Source organism: Cheilinus undulatus, linkage group 14 (genome assembly GCF_018320785.1).
Source record: "Cheilinus undulatus linkage group 14, ASM1832078v1, whole genome shotgun sequence".
Taxonomy (NCBI): Eukaryota; Metazoa; Chordata; class Actinopteri; order Labriformes; family Labridae; genus Cheilinus; species Cheilinus undulatus.
In genome coordinates, this window is record NC_054878.1 from 31492870 (window position 1) to 31505583 (window position 12714).

At 38.6% G+C, this 12714-nt stretch overlaps 1 protein-coding gene across 2 annotated transcripts in view; it reads left to right on the forward strand.

The window, feature by feature from the left end:
* Window positions 1-12714, forward strand: part of LOC121521202 (beta/gamma crystallin domain-containing protein 1-like) — a 56474-nt gene that overhangs the window by 25951 nt on the left and 17809 nt on the right. For both annotated transcript variants that reach the window (XM_041804977.1, XM_041804976.1), the window contains 8 exons: window positions 1061-1096; window positions 1599-1759; window positions 1882-2005; window positions 5826-5971; window positions 8091-8217; window positions 10720-10749; window positions 10877-10989; window positions 11505-11637. In XM_041804977.1, the coding sequence (XP_041660911.1) occupies window positions 1061-1096; window positions 1599-1759; window positions 1882-2005; window positions 5826-5971; window positions 8091-8217; window positions 10720-10749; window positions 10877-10989; window positions 11505-11637 (870 nt within the window). The remainder of the gene's footprint in view (window positions 1-1060; window positions 1097-1598; window positions 1760-1881; window positions 2006-5825; window positions 5972-8090; window positions 8218-10719; window positions 10750-10876; window positions 10990-11504; window positions 11638-12714) is intronic.

Consider the following 12714-nt stretch of genomic DNA (forward strand, 5'->3'; position numbering starts at 1 on the left):
ATTTCAAGTACTGACAAAAGAAAATTTACTATGCAAAAGAAAGACATAAGCCTGCAGAAAACCAAATTACTGAGTAATGTATAAGCCGTGCCCCTGACAAAGCACATAGCCAATAAAAATTTAACTTTTTTTGGTTGCCATCAGATTTCTAGGAGTGGGCCACCCCTGGAATTCCCTAGCAACAGCTATAACTATCCTTATCCACCTTTCTATAAACAAATCAGTAAAATACCAAATCACCTCCTGTGTGATGTCTACTTGAAAATAAATTAGCTATTCAAAACAAAGCCATGTTTAGAACCAGGCAGTACACGTGTCTTCCTGTTGAGCATTGTAACATGGGTGTTAATGGGACTTCCTTGGATTTTGCAGCGAGCCTCAAGTGGACACTCAAGGAACTGCACTTTTTGCATGTCTGCATTCATTTTTCAGCTCTATATCTCTAAGATAATCACATTAGCATTAGCATCAGTTTCAAACAAGCTAAAGTTGGCATGCTAATATGCCTAAAAAAGATTTGAAAAACTGGCAAGTTGCTTTGCATCCTTAAGTAAGTAGTTAGATTTAATATAAAAGAGCTTCTAATGTGTCTTTAGTAGGAAGTTAATATTGAGTTGAGCCAAAGAGACAGAAAGTATAATAAGAGCGTGCATTTTTCTACTGGTACATACCTATACCTCTTTAGACTATATCGATGTGAGGTTAAAAATCAGACAATGTTTCCTTTTAGTAATCAAATACATGATAACCTTGGCCTCCATGAAGACTTTTTTTTCAAAGTAATTCTCTGTAGTGACTTTGTAATGCAGAGTCCTTAAAGTCCTTTGAGTGAGTCTCTGAAGGAGCTGTCACTGTGAGAATCAGCATTAATTAACCTCACACAATGGCAGAGCTTGGGTCATTATATTCTTTTCTATCTCTTTTTGCATTAAGTTGTAAAGCAATGTCAGTGTCAATTTCAAGAAAAGAGCACTGCTTGCGTTATTACTTTAAGTCGTGTTTCTGAAGGAGTGCATTAAACAAGAGTTGAAAAATGTTAATAATTGTGTGCTTGTTTCAGGGTGGGTTTAAAGTGGAAAATCCAAGCGAAGTCAAGGTAGGATTTACTCACTTATTTACTGAACTTGCTTGTTTTATGAGGAATTTTACATCTATGCATTGTAAAGCACCTATAATGATAACTTTGATATTTGCATGCCGGGTATACATGTCTTATAAAGCTCTGGTAGGCAGTGTCCATGACATTCTTTGGCCCAATTTTCTGCTCAGAGTTGTGTTTATCTTACAGCATTTCAAGCTAAAAATAGAGCCGTTGTTGAGGAATTTTCCAGAGTTGCCACTGATTGTTTTGGCAGCAGACTTCAGGAGAAATTATAGGCTGCATTTTAGCCTAAACTTGTATTTTTATTTGGAAGTCATGTAAGCTGAAGAGTTTTTAATATTGGGCTCACAAATATTCTAAAGAAGCACCCAAGGCTGCCTTGGTACTTTCTTTCACTTAGTCAAAGATGTACAGAAAGGGATAAAACATAAATCAGCAGAGCTGTTTTGTTTTTTTTATTTTGTAAGAAGTACCAAAGTGCCCTTTCTCTGTTAAGGCTGTGGTGTATGAGAAGCCTGGCTTTGAGGGCTCCTGTTTGGAATTCGACAATGATGTTTTCAGCTTTTGTGAGACCGAAGAAGACGATGCTGAAGATGGAGTAAACCCAGACACAAAGAAAATCAAGTCTGTGGGTTCTTTAAAGATCATCGGAGGACTGTGAGTCTTTATATCATGATTCTTTCTTCGTGCTTGAATAAAGTGATTTGATATTTTGGGTTTAAACACCACAAAACACATGCTGATTTTGACATAAAAAGCTGAATAACATTTGTCTCCAGATGGGTGGGCTACAGCCACCCTGGGTTTGAGGGTCAGCAGTTCATCCTGGAGGAGGGAGAGTACCTGGACTGCACTGAGTGGGGGGGCTCGGAGCAGCTCCTGTCACTAAGACCAATACTGGCTGTGAGTAGCATGTGGGACTAACACACTCTCTACTGTTATGCAACCATATTTCTGTGTTTACAGAGGTGCCTCGAGCACTACAAGAGATACTGTGTCTCCTGCAGATAAGCTATAAAAATGGAAAACTCTAGAACAAACAGACCAATAAAGGCATGAATTTCACACATAAACTCACATTATTGACTCTGTAGGATAGCCGATACAGAGATCCAATATTTTTACAAAGCAACAGAGAAGACATGAGGCATACTGCATTTTTTATGTGGAAAATTGATCCTTGAAGGTAGGTGTATTGAACAAAAATAAATGGAACATGAAAAGACAATAACGTTTTTAATTAAGCTGTGGCAAAGGGTTAAACTAAACATTATTTTCAGCTGGCTTTCAGATAGCCCATTTCATAAACCTGATCAAATCTAATTAATATCAGCTTTATTATCTGGGTGAACTGATTTACAAGGAAAGCCCTTGAGAAATGCCTCTCAATATGTGGAATAGGCTCTCAAAGTAGGGATGCATTAATGCATACTTGATTATTGTTATTAGCAGATATCATCCCGGTCAACACTTTAAAGTTATGTCGTATGCACTGATAGCACCAGTTAGTAGAGTTAGTATATTTAGCGTCTGATTCAGGAGAAGTCACATTTAAAACTGACTGGATTTCATGGTCGAACATGATTAAAATGTCTGTGGAAAAGATTTGCAATATGCAGTTTGTAAATTCTTCATCCAGGAGGCTCTCAACCAAAACAATAACAAAAGATGACAAGTAGAGACATGCTGCACAGCTCTGACCACTTCTGCTGCTTAAGTCTTGTTTTGAATTTCAGACTCTAATGAACAAGAACTGAACACCTTAAGTTGTTTTAACTTGTTTCACTGATGAATCTGACACAATGAGGGAGAAAAGCTGTCAGAGGAAGGCTTCCTAAATTGCACAGCAAGCAATCAAAGAATGCAAGCAAATATTATCCACTGTGGTGTCCCTCAAGGATTCATATTAGGTCCTTTATTATTCCTCACATATAAAAGGACATTGCTTCAGTATCAAATGCTACATTTCCATTGCTTTTTGCAGACAACACCAGCCTTCTAGTTAAAGTTCTAGATTTAACATCCCTTTTTAGAGTCTTATACCAAGAGCTTTCAAATAACTCTACTTGTTTCAAACTGATAAGTTGTCATTAACTATAAAAAGTCTCATTTCATTTTATTTGCCAGTAAAAAGGAAATAAGACAGTGAACAAATTACAATCTACAGTGACAAAGATGAAAGTATTAAAGTTTAATTGACATGTTTTTATGTGGGTTTTGTCTGCAAAAATGTCACTAAATCTTTTTGGATCTTAACAAAACAACACTTGCTTCTTGACATTATACTGTAGTTTATTGTATCCATATTTACAATGTTCTATTATTATTTGAGCGACATTTCCATCTTTATATAACACTGCAACTTCTAAAACAGTCTGTTAAATCAGCTTCTCTGTTGCACCAAGTTCTCCAGTCTTTCTTAAACTACAGTTGTTGATCATTTTGACATTCACAACATTCAGATTTGTTTGTTGTAATCACAATTCAGAGTTACCTGTTTGATTTAGAAATTATGTTGCTGACAACTCAGAATTTTGTAATTATTCAACCAGACAGGCTAGAAACTTTCCACTGCATAAAATAGATCTGTCCATTCTTAATTAAGTATCAGGGACTGTCTTATGGATTGAACATTTACATAATATACCTCGTACTCTGATATGTGTGTGTGAATAAATAAGATAAAAAAATAGATAATGCTTTGCGAGCAGCTTGCAGTGTAAACCTGGCAGGCCACTTCTAAAAAGTCAGAGCAAAACTCTAACTCTAACAGGAAATCCACCATTTTGAATAATTCAGCAGAAAATGAGGTGTTACCAGTGACTTAAATACATCAAACCATGAAGCTCATTTGAAAAAAAAGATGCACAAAGATTGAAAATAAAAAATTGCTAAAAGTTGCTATTTTAAGTATTGGTACTGATTTTCACAGTTCCTCTCACCTTTGAAGGGCAAAAAGCCATTAAGAGGGATGATGAACATACATTATGATACTCTATGTGGACAATAGTATTCGGACACCTGACCATTACACCAACAGGGAATGTAATGACATTGTATCCAAATACATGTACTTTGATATGAAGCTGCCTCCCTTTTGGCAGCTTCAACAGCTTCTACCCTTCTTGGAAGGCTTTCCACAAGGTTTTGGAGTGTTTCTGTAGGAATTTGTGCCCATTCATTCTGTAGAGCCTTTATGAGGTCAGGCAATGATGGTGGACTAGAAGGCCTGACTCGCTATCTCTGTTCAAGCTCATCTCTAAGGTGCTCCATGGGGTTGAGGTCAGGGTTCATCAAGTTCACCACACCAAACTCATCAAACTATGTCTTTATAGTTCTTGCTTTGCGCACTGGGGCAAAGTCATGTTAGAATAGAAAACGGCCTTCCCAAAGATTGACCTTAACTGGAAATAAATAACCTGGCATGCCAGATGGATGTACACATCCATCTGGAAAACCACTCATAGACAGCATTTGGGAAAGGGCAGAGCCTTTGAAAAAAAACTCGGAGTGTGATTGGATGAACGTTCTGTCTGTCACATCTTTACGGGCCAATCGGAGCAACAAAACATGTGACGTAGCCGCTACCAAGCTGCGCCCCTGCATAACGTGAACCATGGTGACTGTAGACATGTCAATACACGACTTTTGTCGTTTTTGAAAGGAAAACAACTCACTGCTGTTTTTTGTTCTTCTTTTAACAAATAAATGTCATCAAGTTCTGATAAAACTGGTGCTTTAGCAGCAATCCACTCTAATCTCTTCTGCCATAACTACACCGGCCTCTTGTTGCTGCTTGCTTATGTCACGACTCCGCCTTGCCCGAAAGTACTGCCCCTTGACGCTGATTGGTCCGGGCCCAAATGGTTCAGATGGGAGCTTTGCAAGATGGATTTGCCAGTGAGAAACACGGAAATGGGTGTATCCATCTGCTTTGCAAGGCTAGGAAATAAAGGGACCTAGCCCAAACCATGAAGACAGCACCATACCATTATCTCACTCCACTAACCCTCACAGTTGGCACAATGCAGTAAGGCAGGTAACATTCTCCCAGCACTTGCCAAACTCGGACTCACCCATCCAACTGTCAAACAGCGAACTTTAATTGGTCACTCCACGGAACATGTTTTCACCACTCCACAGTCCAGTGTTAGTGTGCTTTTCAACACTCTGTCTGACACTTAACATTGGACTTGGTGATGTGAGGCTTGCATGCAGCTGCTCAACCATGGAAACCCATTCCATGAAGCACCCACTGCACAGTTTTGTCCTTACATTAATGCCGGTGGAAGTTCAGACCTCTCAGACATGGATCAGCAGAGCATTGGTGACTTTTACGCACCATGCACCTTCACATTGTTGACCCTGCCCTGTGACTTTACGTGGTCTTCCACTTTGTGGCTGAGTTGCTGTTGCTCCTAAACGCTTCCACTTTCCAATATCATTTTACAATTGACGATGGAATATCCAGCAGGGATAACATTTCAGAAACTGTTTTATTGCAAAGGTGGCATCCATCACAGTACCATGCGAGAAGTCCCCTGTGGCAATGGGTCTGATTCATACTTTTGTCCATATAGTGTATTTTGTGCATTATACTACAACACCATGCAATATTGATATAGAGTCGGACAATTTATCAATAAATACTTATATTATCCACTTTAGTGCTTATTCCCTGTGTGGTTTACATCAGATTAATACTATTTTCTTCCTGCTACAGGATTTCTTGTCTCCACATCTCAAAATGTACAGGGACAGAAACTTTGGAGAACTTGGTGTCAACATTGACCTCACGGTGCCTGTTATCAACATGGATGACACGGGCTATGGCATAAAGACACAGTCCATTGACGTCGTTAGTGGTGTGTAAGTATCCTTAACTAACCTTCACAGATGTCTGAGCTGTGATGCAGATTACAAGGTTTGATCGAGCAGAGAATTATTCTTCCTTCAGCTTTAGTTCAGAAAGTAAAATCTGGTTCTATTTATTGGAATTCCTCAGCTGTTTCTAATAGAGTCTGCTCCGTTCCCTACCTGTCCATCTTACATTACAGTGCATATTCAAGCAGCATTTATGTGCTCCAAACTGATAATTATTTATGTTTTCCAGTGAAGTCTTGCGCCTTTTATTAGTGACCGTTGAAGTCAGGTGTGCAGAGGTAAAGCTGCCGCACCCATGCTGACACGTCGAGACGCATTACCTTGTACACTAATGTTTTGCCTGCCACACCTCACTTCCTGTCATGTTAGCATGCTGCCTCACACCCTGCTGCAGTGGGAACTCAAAGGGTGTGATGAAAGAGTTACTAGATTTCTGAACAACACTACCAACAAGGAATGTTGTTTACCTTTATTTTTTTCTATTTAAGTGTTTTTTTTCTTATCTGTATTGTGGCATGCATTAGGTAGATAAGATCCAAGGATGGTTTATGTTCCCTGCTTTCTTCTGCAGAAACAAACAAACAGCAGCAACCCCTAAAAATAAGAGTTATTATTTCCATCACAGACAGACAAGAATATGCAGAGTGTTGTGATCCCAAAGGACAGACAGACAAAGTGATGAATAATGTGGATTGGAACATTTCGTCCTCCTCCAGCAAACAGGACTCTCATAACAGCGAAGAGTTATTCTTGCCATGCAGCTAGCCTGTTATTAGCTCACACTCAGCCTCACCCATGTTTCGCTGCCTGTCTTAGTAAGCCTGTGATTGGCTCTGTGTTGTTTTAGCATCACAAAGATTTGTTTGTCATCTGGCACATCAGAACACACAGACACACAAATGCAAACACAAGCTGCATTTGTCCTGAAGCAGAAATACCCAAAGTATCCACATCAAAACACAGACAAAAGGCCTCCCAAAACATATTTGCCAAGATGGCACATGCGGTAAATAGCTGCTCAGATGCTTTCAAGAGGAAGTATGTAACCAGTTTGGAGTCTGACCAAGAATTGTTGGCATTTGAGTGGTCAGAATTTTCTACATTTTTGAATACTTTTCAGTCTATTTTTATATTCTGGAATATGAAAGAACCCAATTTCTGTTTTTTTAATGGTCAACTGAATTGAACAGTACAAAGTATGTAAACAGCCTCAGATTTTTAGTCATATTTTTGTCTCAAAGCTGCTGCAAAAGTAGGTTGAGTATCTGAGGTCCATTCACATTTATAAGTCAGCAAATACTGATGTTTCTCAAGTAGTTTTGTGTCAGTATTGCAGAGGTGACACTGTCTAAATTGCATAAAAAAAACATTGCTGACATTTGTTATTGAGGCATAGCCAACATATTTGTGCAGTTTAGACAGTTGCAGTTTTCTGCAAAAAATGAGAAATTGCCCAATACTGGTTGTGTAGGGCTTACAATGGTATTGAAATGGACAGATTTCAACATATTTTTGTTTTTACTGTTAAGTCTTGAATGCTGGTGTTGTGAGAACCTTAGTTCAGTCAGGACTACTTTGTCAAGAACCACAAATATGATTTTATTGCCATTATTTATATTTGGTGATGTGGCTTTTCTGGGATCCCTCTTCTCTTTTACGAGCCTACATGGAAAGCAGCAGTAAGAGCACACAGTCTTGCCTTTTCTGTCCCTACAAGGAAAACCTGTGGCAGGTAGAGAAGCAGCAATACCCCAGAGCAGAGCAGGCATCAGTGACAACAGAATGACACTGATCAAGACAAAGCAGAATAAAGGAGGAGCTAGGGTGGAGGAGGGTTGCAAAAAGCGGCTTGCTGAGAGAACAGCAAAGCCTAGTCAGGCTAGAGCAGTTTAAACATGGCATGGCAAGAGTGCAATTAGCCAATAGCCCGCTTAGAACTAATCAGCTTGGCATCACTTTGACTGTGTTTTTTCTTTGCCATCAAGTCAAGGCGCATTAAAATACAGTTTTATTCAAGAATTAAGCTCCCTATAAAGGCAAAAAAAAATTTACAAATGCCAATTAACAAAGAATATGTTTCTCCTGCTGATGTTTTCTCTCCTAGATGGGTTGTATTTGAGGAGCCAGGCTTTTGTGGTGAGTCCTACATCCTGGAAAAAGGCCTGTATGGGAGCCCAGAGGACTGGGGTGCAGTGAAACCCAGAGTAGCTTCAGCAATGCCTGTTGTGCTGGTAAGATGTGACTCAAATTTAAATATAAATCATCCCAGTCATATAGCTTGTGCTTTAGGTTTTTATTTTTTTTCCAAGCAATCCTCTCTTTAGCCAATGTTTTTGCCTTTAGCACAACAATAAGCTCTGAATTATCTTGTGAATTTTAATTTTAGCATGCTTTAATGAGCCATACGGCTGTTTTGCAATAGGAAAACCCTGGCTGTATTCTCACTTCCCCTGTTAGTCAGTTTGGCTAAGCAAGTGCTTTCATTTCATATGACTAATCATTGCACTCACATGTCTATGACTAAATCAAAATTTAAGATGAAGAGCAAACTGTAACCATAGATAAGCATTTTAGAGCAGAGAATACAGGCCCTACAGTGTATGAGAGGAAAATGTTTGTCATAAGACTGAAAGTGAATTCTTATATGATCACAGAGGTGAGTCATCATCAGGCTACTTCAGTTTCAGACCAAAAGATGACAAATGGACCAAGAATCTATTCAAAGTCTTGTGTGCTGCAGTTTCCTTCAAGTTTCTGACAATGTTTTTACTCAGGTCAATGCATGAGAGAAGACCTATTTTCAAACTAAGACCTGTGTGAAACTATTCTCACATCACCGGTGCCAAATATTGATATTTTATTTAAGAAAAATACAGAACTCTTAACAGTGTTTTTTCCTGGCTAGCCGACTAACCATCTAACAACCTCCTGATTCCTCACGGTAGAGCCTATGGTAGAGAAGCTGACAGTAGAATAAACAGCAGGATAATGTTAGGACAGTGATGAAAAGAAGAAATGAAGCATGAAAGATGTGAAAGTGACACCAAACTCTTGTGAATTAAAACACTGATTCTGCACTTTACCTCTTTGAGATTGTAAATCATGATACGTCATGTATGCTTATCTTGGAACATAGAAATTATGGCTGCATCATTACTGATACCATGGCCCACATATCACGCATCGTATCACAAGTTATCCTGCTTTAAAACTTCTAGCATGTTAATTTGAGGCCTTACAATATGTCAGCTATATTTATATATAATAATTAAAGTGGGCCATTCATCATATGATAATATGTATCATATTATATGTACTCTATCATAATGTGTTGTTTTACAGTACTGTACTGTATGATGTCTTTCTGTATCATATCATTTTGTTTCATTTCATATCGTAGTGTATCTTATCATATTGTTCTATAATGTGTGGTATTGTACCATATACCAGATTGTTTTTTTTTGCCAGACATTGTGAGGGCCAGACTGTTAATTAAGCAAATAAGATCTGTTGAGATGTTTTGATTTCCTTTGAAATGTACCTTATTTTTAGGCATTAGCAGTAAATTCAGTCCCTATCACCTATACTGCAGCCAACCACATGAGGCGATTGAGATATTTTAGCCACATATTTCTCGGGCTGTCATGCTGTGCATCACTGGGTTTGAGTTAAATATGTGTAATCCTGATTGGTGCAAAACACATGTGGTAAACAGGTCTTTTGTTTTTGATACCTTTTGATACTGATGAGTCTATGTTTATCATGCATCTTATTTACTAATAATGTAAATAATGGCTGACAGGTGGATTTTTGTGAAACTGTTCAAGCATATTAAGTAACATCATGATGAAGCACTTAAACAGTTTAATACAATGGTCTTTTGGTAAAAAAACCTGGGAAAAGCCACTTTCTTAGGGTTTTATCAATGAAACACTTAAATCAAGGTTGATTTTTGGCAACAATATGACAATATAATTTTTTGTCCGGGTCTTGGGGGGGTGGCTCAGCTTGTCTTCGAAACTAGTAGGGGGGTCTCCAAGGAAAAATGGCTGGGAACCACTGGTGTATCATATGGTATCATTACATACGGTATTGTTTTGTTTTATATTGTTTCATATTGTATTGTTTATAATATCCAGTGTATAAACTGTTTCCCTCTGGTAAGAGGTTTAAGGTTCCCCGCTTTAGACTGAACAGGTCATTTAATCCTGTGTCTACAGAGCTCCTAAAAAGTAGCAAATAAGGCAGGAATGGCAATGGACTTGACTGTGATCGATCATTGTATTTTTGCACTGGTACCCTGAGAATCAAATGGTAATTAAATTCTAGATTTTTTAGGGATAATATTTTTAAAATACTTATTAATTCACGTTTAATCTGTTTCTTGTTGAGTGTTGTCCATAGCTCCAGCATGGGTGAAGAGCCCGAAACAAATTTCTCATTCTGTGGGACATTAGAGTTTATTGTACTCATATTGTAGTGTATCATATCGTATCATGATGTATGGTATGGTATTGGATTAACTCTAAAAATTCCTTTCCTTGTCAGTCAGCCTGACTTCTACAGAAGATAAAAGATTTTTTAGATTATTTCTCCATCTTTGTCCGTCCCCCATGGCTGGAGTTCAGTGGAACAGTGGAATCATGCTATTTAGATCTAATGTTTATTTACTCATCACCTGCTGTGTTTCAGTGGGTTCAAGTGTGTCTCATGGAGCTCTTTTTTCCTTTCAGGATGATTTCGAGAATGCAGCCAAGTTTAAGGTAAGCATTTAAAAAGGCTTCAAAGAACAATGTAGTCATGCTGAAGCGTCATCTGTTTTACCTTCAGAAGTAGGAGGAGGTCAGGGACGATGACTCAGTCTGTATTTTGTTGCTGTTTGTGCCCCAGGTGCAGCTTTTCTCTGATCCTGGCTTTCAAGGTACCGTCCTTGTGCTTGAGGATAGCGTGGCCTCCCTGCAGGATGGTTTTTCTGTGGCTTCGTGCAAAGTCCTGGCCGGCAGGTGAGGAATTCTGTGGATGAAATAATTATTGGTGGGTACTGTGTTGGAAGTAGCTTCAAAGATATTTGAAACACAGTCCTGCAAATCTCAGGAGGAGGCACTTTTAAGTTACACAAAGGAGGATCATCAAGTAGCATGCTGCTTGTATTTCTAAAGGTATTCAGATTTTCATGAAGACAGAATCTGCTGTAGGCTGTTATTACTCCACACCCAGAAAAAAAAAAAATCATTCATGGCATCAGTTTTTACACTGTCTTACATTTTTATCAAAGATTATAAGCATTGAACCATTTCCCCTGTCTTGTATATAGACACATGGTGTTCATCTTCAGTCATGAACCATGGAGCATCATCTGCATATTGTAACTCAATATATGCTAGAACCTGCAAATTAATGTCCACATTGACATTGGAAACCTGCTTTATGTAAATGAGGATCATCTCACCTTATCACCATAGAGTCTCATCAGTGCTCTTTTCATGTGTGTTTCTGTAATCATGCAAATGACGCTCAGCTGGCTGGCATTTGAGGCTCAGGACTTCAGTGGCAGGATGTACGTCTTAGAAGTGGGAAACTACCCAGACCTGAGAGCAATGGGCTGCTTCAACACCAGCGCCTCCATCCTTTCACTACAAATAACTGGATTTGTGAGTTTTTTTCCCCTTGTTTATTTTCTCAACACATCTTATGTTTATATGCAGTTACAAAAGGGCATTTCTTTGTGTTACTCCTACTTAACCCAGAATTTTTAAACGTGTGTTAATGTGTTAGTTTGAATGAAATTGTATGTAGTAAAGGTTTTTAAGTCAGACGAACACAGAAATAATAAAATTGGAGGTCAGTTAACTCTGGCAAGTTTATCCCTCAGTGACCCCCAAACTGGCCGAGGCATTCTGTGCATGCTCTAGTTTCCACACCAGGCTTTGACCTGGAACTTTACAAGCATAAATTTGACCAGCATAAATGTGTAGCATGGCAGAAGTACCGTCTGCTTTTATACCACAACATGCCTGAAGGATAGAGTCCATCACATTTGTGATGAAAGCAAAGAATCTTGAACAGTGGTTCCCAACTTCTTTCCCTTAGAGTCCCCCCTTCTTGTACTGAAGAAAAGCCAAGCCCCCAAGACCAACACAGAAAAAAATTATGCTTACTTTAAAAACAATCAACATTGATTTTAATTGTTTCATTAATGAAATCCTATGGAAACAGGTTTACACGTCTGTCTAACCAAAAGATCTTTGTATAAACTATTTAATAAGTGTTTATTGGATTTAAGTTAATATGGGCAAAACCTTATTTTTAAAGCATGAAAGAAGACAAAGCTTTGCTTCCACCTCCCAAGGAGTCCAGGGGGCAAGGTTAGGAACAAATGATGAAGAATGTAGAAAAACTACAGAGCTATACAGATGTTCAAGTTTCCCTATTCTACAAACAGCCAGTTTGCCACTTATTTACTTGTTAGCAAGGGCCACCAGAAACACTTATGAAAGGGGGAACATCTGTAACTACTTTTGCAGAGATAGACATTCTTACACTGATAAACTGATTTTCACTCGTTGCTTATACACTGGGGCAGGGACGGTAGTCCAATTAATCTGACAAATTTCCCCACTGCCATAGCTTTTAATTTGGTTTCAAACATACGGTACTGAGCAGGACTTTTAGGCATGTTTGGGCCAAAAATTAAGGCTGAGGTAAGGTGTAGCTGTGGCAAGTAAGCT